The sequence below is a fragment of the Rana temporaria genome, chromosome 1, assembly GCF_905171775.1.
Source record: "Rana temporaria chromosome 1, aRanTem1.1, whole genome shotgun sequence".
NCBI classification, from domain to species: domain Eukaryota; kingdom Metazoa; phylum Chordata; class Amphibia; order Anura; family Ranidae; genus Rana; species Rana temporaria.
The window spans coordinates 433,448,159-433,464,769 of record NC_053489.1 but is presented as its reverse complement, the minus strand read 5'-3'; the positions used below and the strand labels follow the sequence as shown (position 1 = coordinate 433,464,769).

Genomic DNA, 16,611 nt, shown 5'->3' with positions numbered 1-16,611 from the left:
AAATGCAATAAAACTATCCCCTATTTTGTAAACACTATAAATTTTGCGCAAACCAACCGATAAACGATTATTGCCATTTCTTTTTTTTTTTTTTTTTTTTACCAAAAATAGGTAGAAGAATACGTATCGGCCTTAACTGAGGAAATTTTTTTTTTTTATATATTTTTGGGGGATATTTATTACAGCAAAAAAATTTTTTTCAAAATTGTCGCTCTATTTTTGTTTATAGCGCAAAAAATAAAAACCACAGAGGTGATCAAATACCACCAAAAGAAAGCTCTATTTGTGGGAAAAAAGGACGCCAATTTTGTTTGGGAGCCACGTCGCACGACCGCGCAATTGTCTGTTAAAGCGACGCAGTGCCGAATTGTAAAAACCCCTTGGGTCATTTAGCAGCATATTGGTCCGGTCCTTAAGTGGTTAAAGAAACCTTATAGAAAAAATAAAAACCTTTACAACCCCTTTAAACCTGCAGGGGGGTGAATGTTCTGCTTTTAGCAAGAAGACATTACTACTTCTTTAAGCGCCATCTGTATTAATTGGTGGCCATCCATTCACCAAATACTATGCAGGGATACTCGCTGTCTCCACTATTTGCAAATAAATGAGACATTTTGGCTTTTAAAAACAAACAAATATCCAAACAAATATTTGTATTTTTTTTACTGAAAAAGTAGTTGATGCTTGGAATAGACTTCCAGCAGAGATAGGGAACTGTTCATCAGTAAGTGGATTCAAACAGACAAAAAATGTAATGGGCAGACTCAATAAACCATTTGGTCTTTTTTTTTTTTTTTTTTTTATGCTGTCACTTTTTGTTTCTAAAACTTAGGCAGTATTCAGAGACATTTTGAACTGCAAGTCCCCCCAACAATTGGCTTTGCTTGGCATGAGTGTTTTTTCTGCCTTTCACATTAGGCAAATAAATCCTTGTTTTTTGTTTTTGTTTTGTTTTTAGTTTTTTCTAGTTTAATTTGACCATGTTATGCTATGTTTACAGGACTGAGCATTACAGATGAAGGCATAACTTTTGTTTTGGACCAGAGAGGACGTAAATCTGGGGAAGCATTTGTACAGTTTGTCTCGCAGGAAAATGCTGAACAGGCACTTGAGAAACACAAGCAAGAAATTGGCAGCAGGTAATGTTAATGATCTGCTGGTAGCTAAACTCGGTCAGAGGTCTTGGCCTCATTAATTGCATTTAGGGTGCAAGTATAGTAATATAATACTAAATATGCACTTTTTTTTTTGATCATACTTGCCCACATACTACTTTTTTTTAAACATCGTTTCCATTTTTAGGTATATTGAGATATTTCCAAGCAGAAGAAGTGAAATTCAGAATGCTCGTCTAAATTTTAGAAGAAAGAAAGCTGTTACATTTGCCCCTTCCATGAAAGACTTTTATGAACCAGATATTAACCATGGCAGTAAAGATATGCATGCTGATGTAGCCACTGAAAATAATGACATAGATGGTAAGATGCTGTATATTTCTTTCTCTTATCTTGTTTCCTCACCTTGGGTTGCCCAGATATAGGTAACATGGCATACTGCCTAATAATCTGCTTTCTGTAACATGTGGACTACTGATTCTGGTCATGCATCCTTCCTTATATGATGCATCAGTTATGGAAGCAGTACTCAAAGCAGTCAAATAAAAATGAAACACTCATCTAGTTATGTGTTCATAATGGAGACCATATTAGGTCTTCATGCTGCCTTGGGCACACTTTAATAATAATCGTGCTTTTTGACCAAGTTCTGCCTCTTGTGTTATTTTTGATTATTTTAGTAAGCTATGCATAACTATTAAGCTGTATAGACCACCAGACAAGAGGTGTAACAGGCTTCATATTTTCTTAAAATGTAAAGGGCTGGCTGACACCTTATAGCATTCCTTGCATCCCACCTACACTTTTTTTCTAGCTGAATTAAGCTACAAATCTCCAGATGTGGCAAGGATGTGCAAACAAAAAATTATTTAGCGATTTTAAGGTTTGGTGCTGACCTTTCTAAACCTGGTATGGCAGAGATGGCTTTTTCTTAACTGTAAAGAGCCATCTGACACCTCAACATCCCCTGCACTCCCTTCTCCCTACATTTCTATAGCTAAATCTAACTAAATATTTTTACAATTTGTACATTTTAAGGTTCAATGCTGCCCCCTCTAACCCTTCTGCCCCCTAGGCATATGTTCAGGAGTGCTCTTATGGTAAATGCAGTATATGGATATCATTAAAAATTAATTGTATGTAAAATGGCAGATAATTTAAGGAACTCTTGCATTGTATCCAGTGTTGATTTCCTTGCCCCCCCCCCCCCCCCCCAGAGTGCTTAGTGGTTCCTCCTGTTGAGCGTCGCGTCATCTTATATAATAATGTGAAGGTTGAAAAAAGAAACCAGTGAGCAGTGCAAGGGACCAAAGAGTGACACTTTCAGAAGTGACAGTTTCCTAGCTGACTTTATTTTTCATAAATGGGTGGCATTCTGAGGGCATGAGTATCAGGAAAAATAAGTATTTACATTTTTCTCAAACGTGTACTTGTTGGATTCAAGGTGTCATATGGTGCCCTCCTAAAGAGGAAGGGCCCTTCCCTGACTCCCTGGGGTGCAAGACTCCTGACAGGGGGCAAGGCATACTTGTGTCCACCTAGCCAAAAGGCCCAGTAAAACCTAATCCTCATGATCAGCCAAAGCCCACCAAGTACTAAGTGAGGGGCTCTCCCGAAGAGGCGACCCCCCCCCCCCCAAGGCACGGGAGGAAGGAAGCTTAGGGCTACACAATACTCCCCCCTTGGACTTCAGGATAGATTTGAAGACCCACACCCAACAGAAACACACATATAAGTGCAAAGTGGCATACATGTGAACAAAAAATAAATACAAGAAAATAAAGCTGCCAGTGCAGGTGCAATGGCAAGTCTTTGCGGCAAAAAATTCCCGGTCTCTGCCCCAAAGGAGGAGTTAAGCAGAAAAAAAGCAAGTGCTGTAGGTGCCCTTTCCCACAGTGGGGTCCCAAAACCATGGTGATACTGCACCACTTTCAGGGAGCGCTTATCACAGTAGGCGCTCTGCCTTTCTGACTCCTGGCCAGACAAAGCAGCACTGTTCTAATTAGGAGGCACTGGGCCTCCTGGAATCCTCCAAACTAGGAAAGTGCTGCTGACTCCCACCTTGCCTGGTGGAGGCTCAATTCGAATTCCTTCCCACAAGGAAAATCCTTCAGGACCCCCATCATACCAGCAGGAATACTATACAGCCAGCCTAAAGGCTAGAATGATGGCGGAGCACCCCTACTGGGAACTGAGTACACCTTGAAGCCGAGGTTCAGTGGTGGTAATGTGACCTATGTAATTTTTCATAGTTGTTGATGGATTTTAGGAGTCGTCCTACAGATGGAAAATTATGGCATTAATATAGCAACTTATGGTACTGCCATATATTTCCTTTTTGTAGCAGCTAATTAACTTTTTTATTTTTTTTTAGAAAAGTGCTTTATAAAAACTGCAGAAAAAAAATAGAAAATGTATTGGCTACTGTGGCTAATATTATTATTTTTTTTCACACCTTTTGAACAGTCACGTGAATCTATTCATTTGAAATAAGCAGCAACTCCTTTTTCTATGTCGATCTGTTTTGTTTTTCCAGAATATGTAAAGGAGATGTCTGGAAAGTGTTTGGATTCTCAGGACTTTACAGTGGGATTACCTGTACATGATATCCACATCAGGGGACTCCCATTCCATGTATCTGGGCAGGATATTGCCAATGTAAGTTAAAGTAGAATAATATTAGAGTATAAACTTCCAGGAAAATGGCTTAATATTCTTTTGAAATGCATGTGATTGCCTGCAAATAGTTTGCAAGTTAAAACAGATTTGTAATCACACAGTTCAAGCTTGCAGATTAATGTGTCACCTGCCTATTCATTGAACAATAAATCTGCTTCATCACAATGCTGATTAATGGTCCATTGACAAAGCAGGTGACAGAGAAACCTGTAAGGCTAGGTTCACACATGTCCGATGCAAATTTCCCCTTGGTTTACACAGCAAATTTCAAAGCAGCTGTTCAGCTGCAATTTAGATGCAAAGGTCCTCTTCCCCAGAACCCTGGCCAGTGGTTGTGGAGGGCCCAGATACCCCCCCCATGTGAATTATTATCATTGTACCCCACTCATTAACAAATGTGTCAAAAGAAATAAAAACAATGTCCCCCGGTGTAGATCGTTGTCAGTCACGCCATCAACCCCACCAACATTGAGGTCATGTGGCTTGGTATTGTTTAGGAGGGGGCTATGGGGGGTGCCAGACTGCATGCTCGGATTGGGGTGGGGGGGCATGCTGTGTTTTCTTTCTATTTGTGTTCAAAACTGATCAGATGTGCAATTGATGCTTTCCCATAGAAGGCCATGAGCCTGGAATTTGCATCTGAACTGCATCGCAATGCTCAGAAAATGCACAAGACTTTTATTTTTTTAATTTGCAGTGAATTTGCACTGCCACTGCATATATGTGAACCGACTCCATAGAAAGCCAGTTTAATTCACATGTAATGCGAATTGGGTGTGGATATAAAAAGTCTACACACCCCTGTTTAAAATCTCAAGTTTCTGTGATTGTCCAGAATTCCAAAAGATTTGTTTGGCACAAAAACGCTGCACGTCACCAATAGAACACCATACTCACTGTGAAGCATGGTGGTGGCAGCATCATGCTTTGGGGCTGTTTTTCTTCAGCTGGAACATGGGCCTTAGTCAAGGTAGAGGGAATTATGACCAGTTCTAAATACCAGTTAATATTGGCACAAAACCTTCAGGCTTCTGCTAGAAAGCTGAACACGACCCAAAGCAAACATCCAAATCAACAAAGGAATGGCTTTACCAGAAGAAGATTAACATTTTGGAATGGCCCAGCCAGAGCCCAGACCTGAATTCGATTGGAAATCTGTTGGGTGATCTGAAGAGAGCTGTGCACAGGAGATGCCCTTGCAATCTGACAGATTTGGAGTGTTTTTGCAAAGAAGTAGGCAAATATTGTTGTACAGTTTATAGGTCACATTAAAGGTGAATAAAGTTCTGAAATGATTTATCAAATTTTTTTACATCACAGAAACCTGACATTTTAACAGAAGTGTGTAGAGCTTCTTTTTTATCCACTTTAAAGCGGTTGTAAACCTGCATATACATTTTTTTATTTTTTACACCTGCAAGGCAAAAGCCATAATGAGCTAGTATGCACCGCATATTGGCTCATTATGAAATACTTACCTCGGAACGAGGTGTAGGGAACTTGCCTGGTCCACGCCGAGCCGAGCGTGTCTTCCGGATATCGCCGCTCCAGCGCTGTGATTGGCTGGAGCGGCGATGACGTCACTCCCGCGCATGCGCACGGAAGATTTCATTCCAGCATGCCAGCCCTTCAGCCGAGGATCCCCCCTGTGCATGTGCCGCTGCAATCAGCGGCGCATTGCGAGGGGAATATCTCCTAAACCGTACATGGTTTAGGAGATATTCTTTATACCTACAGGTAAGCCTTATTATAGGCTTACCTGTAGGCAAAAGTCAAAAATGTGGGTTTACAACCACTTTAACTGTAAAGTTGACTAGCTAAACATGATCTAAATTGTTAAGAATGTAAATAGATTTACATTTATTTCAGCCATATATTTGCCTGTTCTTGCATACAAAGACCTTGCTAGGTAAAGTTTTTTCAGATTTGTTTCTGGTATATCTTTGTACAGTATACAAAGAGCATTTTTCTCTTCTTTTTTTTTTTTTTTTTTTTTTAGTTTTTCAATCCTGTCATGCCCATGAAGATTAACATTGAGTTCAGTGCGGATGCGGGTGGTACTTCTGGTGAAGCTGTTGTAAGATTTCTGACTCATGAAGATGCCATAGCTGCAATGGCCAAAAACAGATGTCATATGCGTAAGTCGATCTGCCATCTTCAAAAATTATTTCTAGACTGCTTATTGAGTGGTTGTTCTATTATATATTTTCACATCAACCAATTGATTTAGTCCACTAATATATTTTTGATATACTGTACATGCACTTTTTCTTTTGTTATTTATTTATATATAAACATTTTTTTTTAGGTTTAGTAGACCGTGTATATATGTCCTACCTTACAGTGATTGGATTTTCTATGCCCTTCTTTAAACTGATAATATCTGTGGTCATAATAGAAAGGTTGGGATCTGTAGACGCACATTTTTACCAGTCATTACAGCTGATGGACTATGATCATTTTACAGATCGGTTGTATCAAAGTAGATTTGACGTGAAAATGTGCTGACCTGCTTCTGAAAATGCTAGTTTCCTGACTGTTTCTAGCATTAATATTTCTAAACCACGATCAAGAATAATCGTGCAATAAATAAATCTGAGAAATGTCCATTTTTCTCCTTTTTCTTGTTGTTTTGGGTCAGTAACTCTTAAGTATTGAAGCCAAAAAATGGCCCAATGAGCACAACACCAGCATTTTCAGAGGGAAAGGTTGGTTATAGCTACCCACATGGCTCTATCATTTAAAGAGCAACAATCATTTTCATGCTTTTCTATGTATTTGTAAGGTTAGTTGTGCATGATAACTCGCATATACTGTATAGGGTAAAGTAGTCACTGTTTGCAATGTGTACATAATACATTCTCGGACATAACATACATTCTGTTTGTAGCAGTAGTAAAATAATTTAAAATCCTTTTAATATATGCAATAGCATAACCTTTTTGTTAAAAAATAAATAAAGAAAAACACTATTTGGACTGGTTGATATCACAATGTAGGAGCCCACAACATACAGGCTGTGCTAACACCAATAATGAATGCGTTAACATGGCGTTGCAAGTTTCATTCATTTGGCTTGAATGCAATGTAGCATACAGGATTTTTTTCACATTACACTGAACCCAAAGCATTGCAGGTTCTATTGAAATGTAATATTTCTAGTGTAAACAAGCCCACGGAGGATTATCCAGTGATTTAGGTGATGCTAAAATTATGAAGAACTTTAACAAATCAACCGATGACTAGAATACTGGCTGGCTGAAACCCAAATGCAGGATAGTCAATGGCTTCAGACAGTCTATATTTAAGTGCAGTCTGCAATTTTTTTTTTTTTATCATTTTTTTTTTTTTTTTTTTTTTTTTTTTGGGAATTCTGTTCAGGCAGGTCGACTAAGGGACTGGCTGTTTGAGCCTTCCAATTGGAGCGAATTCAAAAATGTATATAGACCTGTGTTGACCGGCTTCTTTGTTTGCTTTAAGTTTCACATTCCCACAAGGGATTTGCACGTGAAGTAGGTTGTCAACTGCTTCTGTCAGTGTATTTTGAATGATTTCAGAGGTGTTTCAAACTTATGTCAAATGACATTGATCGATCAACTTGGGGACAAGCACCCTGCCAGATTTGCTTCAAATTATCACAAGCAGCTGCTATAGCCTCTAGCTATAATCACCCATGGTTGCAAGAAAGGAATTTGCACCGTGTATGGCTTGCCTTAGAAAGCTTTGCCTAGTAAATTGTGCCTGGTGTAGCAAGGAGGGTTTAGGTCCACTTTTTTAATACTTTTTACCAAGTGCAGTACATAGTTTTAACAAAGCCATAGTAATATTCAATATATGTTTTCTTTAGCTGTAATAAATGTATTTTTTCTCTTTCTAGAACAAGGATATTTAGAACTTTTTCTGAATTCGTCACCAGATGCTAAATGAAGTCCATGTTCTTAGTGATGTTATTGACGCATAAAAAAAGGCAAGTTTCACTTAGGACAACTGTCTCACAATTTTATTTATTTTTTCCTCTTCCATTCTTTTAAATACAAAGCTTATGATAGAAGAACAATCAGAAACTGGTAAAATAACAGGTAACTAGGGAGATGGCTACCTTGGGTGTTTTTTTTTTTTGTTTTTTAGGTCCCAGAGTCGCCTTCTTAGACTGTTTCTTTTATCAAGATGCTGACTGGTAGACAGTTTTTTTCTTGTAGTCTCCCAAGTCTAGCCATTTGCGTGTCTGTCTATAGTTTCTGATAAAGATTCACAGAGACCATCTTTTCATGCGGACAGTGGCTAGCCTTTTGTGATTCTATGCACCGAAACACACAACAGATAGCGTTGGTTTGCTGTTTCTTAGGAAAGGCACAATGCGTGCTGGGTGTTTAACCCTAGTACACGTGGTTTTGGCATTCAGGTGAAGGGCACAGGTGTCCTATCCAGCCCTACTGTGGGCAGCCTGTAAAACTGGGAGTCTGACTGCATCTGGGTTATGCACAGAGCATTATGAAAGTTTAGTACTGTATGCGCTCAGGGACAAATGCCTGCATGCAAAAAGCCTTCAGACCATTCGTCTGTGAGCGCATCCTAAACATACGTACAGCCAGGTACACCGTCTACCTGCAGCAGCTGTTGGACTAGTTTTACAGGCTGCCAGCAGTTGGGCTAGGCGGGGGATTTAAACCCTCAGTTAAACGATCCTGGTGGCTGTCTGCAATGCTATTATTGCTTTCTACCCCATCTGTAGTTTTGGCTCCATTCTCGCTGTTTTCTCTTATGGCTGTGTGCCATGGGTGTTTTTTTTTTTTTTTTTTTTCCCCAAGCACCGCTGGCTGCGTGTCTTTGAGCAGCTATGGCTGACAGATTCTGATTTAGTCTCAGCTGCCTGGGTGTCTGTGTAGCTGGAGCCAACAGGTTGTAATGTGAACGTGCAGCTCTGTCAATTCTATCTGCCCGATCTTGGCTCTGTTGGATCACTGAGATGCAGCACATTTGTGCTCCCTGGTCCTCATGGCTTTCAACCTTTGATGTAGCTGTGCTTTCTCTTTACATTGCAGAGGTGAAGCCCTGTTAGAACCAGTGGGTTATTTTTTCTTTTTACTGATGTCGGCCTTTTTCCTCTCTTGGTTGGCTGTCAGGGGTATGTATAGCACTCTCCTGGTGTGGATTTTCTTTTTTTGTACAGTGTACTTTGTCAACTTGTGCCTTTACTGGGTAACATGTCTGACGGCAAGAAGAGACATCCACTGCAATTTGACACCCCCTCCCCTGCTCTCAGGGTATTTCTGTGTGTGTGTTTGTCATGCTACCATGGAAACTTACCAGGTAGATTCACTTCCTGCTTCTGTTCTCTTTACCCTGGGATCCCTGACTTCAGTTATGGATGGGTTTGTGTCTGATTATTCAGGCCATATCTGCTCCTGATAAAGTGTCACAGAAATGCCCTCCAGATTCTCATTTTCAATTCATACTATGTCTTGGCATTCAGATGACGATTCTCATTTTTGTATATCCAAGGATGAAAAGGGGTTTATTTTATATGATTTCAAAATCGAGAAGTTTTCACAGAACTCTTTGTTGTTTTTTATTTATTATGCAGAAGCGAGATGCTAAGGTGTTTCCAGATCATGGAATTGGTTGCTTGTTCCATTTATACCATTCCTGGAACACTGAGGCCTGTTCTAGCCACCAGTCCTGTTCTCTCTGACAGGTGGGGCACAATTTTGTGCAAGGTCGTTGCATCAGAACAGGATTCCTGTACATTGCTGGTGTCGATAGACCAATTGGTTCAGGCCCTAACATATGTATTTGAAGGCTCTTTGGACCCCAGTTCCTTTGTGTTTGCTTCTGCAGTGGTTCCGCTCAGAAAGCTGCAGCTCAAGTGTCGGTCTGTCGATCAAACTTCTAAAACAAAAGCCTTGACTGATTCATTTTTTTTTTTTTGTAAGCACCCTTTTGGAGAAACTTTGGGAGATCCCCTCAAAAACCTTACCGGAATCAAGAGTACCCTTCTTTCCCAGTTTAAAATGTCTTGGAGCCTGGACCCTCGTTTACAGCTCACAGGCATTCCTTTCATTCCGATAATGTTAACTTGCTGTGCCTTAGTGGTTGTGGAGGACCATCCCGTGCAGAATCCATTTTCATCGCCATGTTTGGCTTTGGATCCCTAAACCGTCTCATTCAGAGATGGTTGTGTGGTGCGATAGCTTGGGTATTTTTTTGCTAAGCAACAAACTCCAGGACTCGCAGGAGTAAGAGCTCGCTCATCTTCCTTAATGGAATGATGGAGGCTGTCGTCCCCGTCCCCATTTACCTGTTCGCCTGTAAATGTCTTAAAAGTTTCTTTATAGCATTTGGAAGCCCAGGAGGGTCCCACAAATTGTGGAACCTGTGGACACCAAATATCTAGAGTGCTCTCTCATATCAAATCTGTATTAAACCCAAAACCAAAACATTTTATATATTGCAGCTCATCAATCATTTGTTTTCTTTCTTTTTTTTAAAGAGCACAGGGGGCACCTTTGGACAGCAGCATTGTCAGTCTGTGCAAAGGAGAGTGTGTTAAATGTACTAGCAGATTAAGATACACTAGCAAATTGAAGTCAAACCCCTGCAAACATTTTCTGAGCAGTTACAGCAAGCAGTGTTTTCCCTTTTTGTGATAAAGGTTTTATTTAAATGAAAACTGATCATTGTAAGCACTCCTGTTGGCATTAAATAGCTTGTCTCAACTCCTGTAACTGATACATTTGGGGAAGAGATGGCTAGATCACCAGGTGAAAATAGAAAGAAATTTCAAAGTTGGTTTTGCTTGGATCGACTGCTTAAACAGACTTTTGAAAGGCCATACATATACGGTTTCAACCAATCTATATATGAGCCCTCAGATGGCATAGTCCACATGACCAGAACAGACTATGCAAAAGGAAGGAAAGCAATCCTACAAAAAAGGTCACCTAGCAGAACACCATGGTTGAATAAGATAAATTTATTATAGAAAATGCACCATCATTATTCCAAAATAAATATTATTGAAGTCCAAGTTAATAAACAATTTTCCACACAAATTTAAAGCCGTTTTCTTAGGACCGAATCCATCCATCCACTCCAGCAATCACACTAGTTAATCTAGGTGTTGAAATAATTGCAAAATAGCTCAGTAGTTCAATACAATTTCTAAATGGTACGAACGTGTGTATATTCACTGGCGTGGATGTTCAAGAGTAGCTTCAGGTTGGAATAGTCCAGGACAGGCTATAGATGGAGAGGGAGAAGATAGATAGATAGATGGAGAGATCTATCTATCTATCTATCTATCTATCTCCTTAGTCTTGTGACTTCCTAAATTGGCATTGCATGGTAAATAGAAATATTGTAATTGGTTCCAGAATTTCAGTTCATCAGATGGGAGGAGAGAGGGAAAAGTGTTGGAGTGGTGGAGACACGTGTGCACTGGGGGTGAGAATCAGGCCGTTCTGATTAACGGCTAGTAAGCCTCATGTGACATTCTATATGATACAGGAAAACTATTCTCGCCACCTCAGCCGTTTTCACTGTCTGATAAACCAGACGGCTCCCATATCCTGTTTCAGGGTGCAGGTGTTATCCAGTTTGCATTTGAGCTTAATGACTCTGTCCAGGCAAAGCATTGTGTCTCCACGCCCAAAAGTGATGTAAAGTTCTCAGAGGCTCTCAATACCATCACCATTAGAAGCTGTCTCTATTGCACATTACACCCGGCCTCTCAACGTCGACGTGCTGACGCTGTGTTTCGTTGGCTAGACTTGCTAACTTCCTTAAAGCAAGTCTAGCTAACAAAATGTAGCATCAGCGTGACATTAGCACGTCGACGTTGAGAGGCCGGATGTATTGTACAATATAGACCGCTTCTAAAATAGTTTTATTTTTTAGGCTTTCTTTCTAATGCATCTAAGAATTGGTAAGCTACAATGAAAAAAAAAATGTTTTTAACACTGCTTTCATTTAAATGAGTACAAGTACTCGCGCAAATGCTCAGTATCGGTATCTGGACAACCCTACTTGAAATGGTATTCATACCCCTTGAAATTTTCCACACTTTGTGTTGGTCTATCACATAAAATCGTTTTTTTGTTTTTAACATGACAAAGTAGCACATACTGTAATACCTCGGATTGCGAGTAACGTGGTTTACGAGCGTTTCACAATACGAGCTATTATTTAAAATCCTGACTCGAGCATTGTCTTGCAAAATTAGCTGGATTCAAGCTTCTGAGTTGTGCAGTACCGCATTTGGCCAGAGGTGCCGGGGCTTAGGTGACACTCAGTCGATCGGAGACACTCAAACACCCTGTTCCCGAGTGCATCCAAGTGGTCTCCAAGTGTTTCTGAGCATCTCCGGTGCCCCCCACCTCTGGCCACATGCGGTATTGCATACAATAGCAGTCACTTTGGAACAAATTATCTGAGTTTCCATTGACTCCTATGGGGAAACTTGTTTTGTTATACAAGTGCTTTGGATTACAAGCATGCTTCTGGAACAAATTATGCTTGTAATCCAAGGTACTACTGTAATTGTGAAGTGGAAGGAAAATGATAAATGGTTTTCATTTTTTTACAAATATAAAAGTGTGGCGTGCATTTGTATTCAGCCCCCCCGAGTCAATACTTTGTATAACCACCTTTCTCTGCAATTAACAGCTGCAAGTCTTTTTGGGGATGTCTCTACCAGCTTTGCACAACTACAGTGACATTTTTGCCCATTCTTCTTTTCAAAATGGCTCAAAGCTCTGTCAGTTTGGATAAAGTGTTGCCGCAGATTCTCAGTTGGCTTAAGGCCTGGACTTTGACTAATCCATTCTAATGCATGGATGCGCTTTGATCTAAACCATTCCATTGTTGCTCTGGCTGTATGTTTAGGGTCATTGTCCTGCTGAAAAGTGATCCTCTGCCCCAGTCTCAAGTCTTTTGCAGGCTCTTAACAAGTTATTTTTTAAGATTGCCCTGTACTTGGCACCAGCCATCTTCCTATAAACTCTGGCCAGCTTCCCTGTCCCTGCTGAAGAAAAGCATCCCCACAACATGATGCTGCCATCACCATGTTTCACAGTGGGGATGGTGTGTTCAGGGTGATGTGCCGTGTTAGTTTTCTGCTTCACATAGTGTTTTTTGCTTTTTAGGACAAAAAGTAAAAGTTTGGTCTTCTCTGACCAAGATCACCTTCTTCCACATGTTTGCTGTGTCCCCCACATTGCTTCTCGCAAACTGAAATTGGGACTTATTATGGCTTCCTTTCAACCATGGCTTTCTTCTTGCCACTCCTCCATAAAGGCCAGATTTGTGGAGTGCTTTGCTAATAGTTGTCCTGTAGACAGATTCTCCCACCTGAGCTGTGGATCTCTGCTGCTCCTCCAGGATTACCATGGGCCTCTTGGCTTCTTCTCTGATTAATGCTCTCCTTGCCCGGCCTGTCGGTTTAGGTGGACGGTCGTGTCTTGGTAGGTTTGCAGTAGGGTTGCACCGATACCACTTTTTTAAGACCGAGTACAGGTCCGATACATTATTCCCCCCCCCCCCCCCCAAGTACTCGCTGATACCGATTACCCATACTTTTTTTTATGTCTTGTGACAGTGGCACTGATCAGTGCCACCTAACAGGCACACTGATTTGCAGCACCGATGGCTTGTACTGATATACATCACTGATTGCATTGGCAATTGCTAGCATGATAAATGAATTTAAGCGCCCAGAGGCGATTCAGTTCGCAGGTGTTGCGCTATATAAGTTTCTCACTCACTCAATGAATGATGAGAGACAATAACGGTTCAAACTTGGAGGATTTTGCAACTCAAGTATGCAAGTGCTGAGATGCTCATCTCGGTACACCCTGCACTCGGCCGCAGAAAGCCTACAGTCAGAAAGAAGCAGCGGACATTGTTACACCCAGCCCAATATAGTTGGTGCACTATATGGGCTGGGTGTAACAAGATGTCTGCTGCCGCTTTGTGACTGCAGGCTTACTGTGGCTGAGTGCAGGATGTACCAAGATGGGCGTCGGTGTTCAATCTTTGACGGAGACTCAGCTGTCACTTCTGTTAACGAATGTGACTGCCCGAGTCACCAATTTTGACGGCACATGTGGCTGCGGCCCACACCCCTGCCCCGGTCAGCTTTCCTTCCGCTGATGCCAGGACTCGCTCTCTGCTTAGCCCTTTCTGCCCACTGACTTCCAGGACTAAGCGTGGCTGCCTCTTCATGCAAAGGTATCAGATTTGGCATTGGGAACATTTGCCAGAGTACAAGTACTTAGGCAAATACTCTGTATCGATACTGATACTAGTATTGGCGCAACCCTATTTTGCAGTTGTACCATACTCTTTCGATTTTGGGATGATGAATTGAACAGTGCTCCGTGAGATGTTCAAAGATTGGGATATTTTTTTAATAACCTAATCCTACTTTAAACTTCTCAACTTTATCCATTACCTGTCTGGTGTGTTCCTTGGTCTTCATGATGTTGTTTGTTCACTAAGGTTCTCTAACAATAGGGGAAAGAAACCGCCGCTCCAGATGAGTGCACTTCGGTGGTGAGTCTGAACTCAGAGATCCAATGGGTGCAGGCAATGCAGAAAGCATAAATGGAAGCAAAAAGGTATGGACAGCCGCACTGCGATAAATGTAAAAAACAATAAAAGCCTTTAATCCAGTAAAAAAACACTGCACAAACAGAGAAACAGCAAACGGTGGGATAATATAGCTGACGCGTTTCACATTGTTATACAATGCTTAGTCATAGCTAGTGACAACATAAAAAAAAAATCTAATTTATAGTAATCCAAAGAAAAAAAGTCAAAAAGTCATGTGGTAAGTCCAGTCTATGATTGGTCCGAACTGATTGCAGTAATCCCAGTTCGGACCAATCATAGACTGGACTTACCACATGACTTTTTGACTTTTTTTCTTTGGAGTACTATAAATGAGATTGCTTTTTATGTTGTCACTAGCTATGACTAAGCATTGTATAACAATGTGAAACGCGTCAGCTATATTATCCCACCATTTGCTGTTTCTCTGTTTGTGCATTTTTTTTTTTTACTGGATTAAAGGCTTTTATTGTTTTTTACATTTATAGGAGTGCGGCTGTCCATACCTTTTTTTGCTTCTATTTAAGGTTCTCTAACAAACCTCGTGAGGACTTCACAGAACGGCTGTATTTATACAGAGATTAAATTACACACAGGTGGACTCTATTTACGAATTGGGTAACTTCTGAAGGCAATTGGTTTCACTGGATTTTAGTTGGGGTATCAGAGTAAAGGGGGCTGAATACAAATGCACGCCACACTTTTCAAAAAAAATTTTTTTTTTAAAAAAACGTAATTTTTCCTTCTACTTCACAATTATGTGCCACTTTGTGTTGGTCTACCACAGAAAATGGCACTAAAATATATTTGTCTTTGGTTGCAACATGACAAAATTTGGAAAATGTTAATTCCAGGGGTGTAAATACTTTTTCAAGGCACTAATATATGTAGTTTGACCTGGGATTAGTAGTGCAAAGTGATCTGTTATTTTGGTTTATATTGAGAATTTCTGATTGGACTTTTGCAGAACTGCACACTTGCAGCTGTATAGATCATTTCCCTCTTGTGATGTAATGGAAAGAATATTAATGTTAAGTATTTATTTTTTCTTGCAGAGCAAAGAATGATTTCTCCACGTCCCATCTGACTTGATTTTTATCAGCCTGGAATCCTTCTAAAGGCATACATAGGTGGTAACCTGCGTAAAACAATAAATAAGTGGTACTACTAGTTCAGCAGGAAATTTATTCCATGTACTACAAAATAGTTAATGTTGTTGAAGATGGAAAACGCCATTCCTGGCACGTTGGTTGAACTTTTGCAAACCAGCCTTTTTGTTGTTGCATTAAAGTGCCTAAGTTCATGCAGAGAATGTGACTTTCAACTTGAGGCTTCCTGCTGGAATATTGAAAATTCAAACCAGCGAAAAGAAGCTGGTGAAAAATAAAATATTAGATTTATACAGTAGTTTATACATTGTGCAATGATCCCATTTTTAGTTGTTATATGGATGCTGGTAAGAAGCACAGTGGACAGTCAGTTGCCTAGCTTCAGTGTTTTATTTTTTGGTTATTTGAGAACACCACTTTGGGATCCGTTTCTTGCATATTTAATGTGCGATAAATTCTAAATATATTAAAAGCTGTTCCATGATTCCAACGTTTTTTTTTTTTGGTTTGCAAAAGGGATCGAGAAGAATAAACTTTTTCTGTTGTCTTGAATTGATTTTATTTTTTTGTCGGCAGTGCTTATGTGAATAATATCTATACTACCTGGGTTAAGTAATCAACATTCTAGCTCAGAAATGCAAAGTTATAGCTAGCAACTAAGGTAATTGTTTGAGACTTTGCAGCAAGAAGTCTATATGTAACTTGCATTACAGTTAACCTTTACCAAATACAGCTACTCCTGCCGCTGGTCTGTCAAAGTGTTTGTGTGTTTTTTTTTTTCTCTTGTAAAGTAAAATTCCAAAAAATATAGCTGTGCAGGGCCCTATATTAATCAAAACTAACAAACCCCAAAACTTAAATCTCCACCCCCTCATCCAGATCGCTGTGTACTTGCATTGTAAGAGAAAATGGTTTCCTAATCATACTTGACAGGACACAGAGTAATTCAGCTAATTATCAGAAATACAAAATGATAGAAAATTAGGCTGTGTAGGGCCTATAGTGATAAAAAAACGAACCAACCATACAACTAACGCATAGCTCTACTCCCACCCAGCTCCCTATGCAATTACAATGTTTTTTAACCATTATTCCCCTTT

General features: G+C 40.1%; 1 protein-coding gene across 2 annotated transcripts in view; it reads left to right on the top strand.

Moving 5' to 3' along the window:
- GRSF1 (G-rich RNA sequence binding factor 1) overlaps window positions 1–16,063 on the top strand; it is a 32,355-nt gene extending 16,292 nt beyond the window's left edge. For both annotated transcript variants that reach the window (XM_040326013.1, XM_040326021.1), the window contains exons 5-10: window positions 1,001–1,139; window positions 1,303–1,478; window positions 3,652–3,773; window positions 5,794–5,932; window positions 7,672–7,761; window positions 15,458–16,063. In XM_040326013.1, coding sequence (XP_040181947.1) covers window positions 1,001–1,139; window positions 1,303–1,478; window positions 3,652–3,773; window positions 5,794–5,932; window positions 7,672–7,721 — 626 coding nt within the window. In that variant the 3' untranslated portion in view covers window positions 7,722–7,761; window positions 15,458–16,063. The remainder of the gene's footprint in view (window positions 1–1,000; window positions 1,140–1,302; window positions 1,479–3,651; window positions 3,774–5,793; window positions 5,933–7,671; window positions 7,762–15,457) is intronic.
- The last annotated feature ends 548 nt before the right edge of the window (window positions 16,064–16,611 follow it).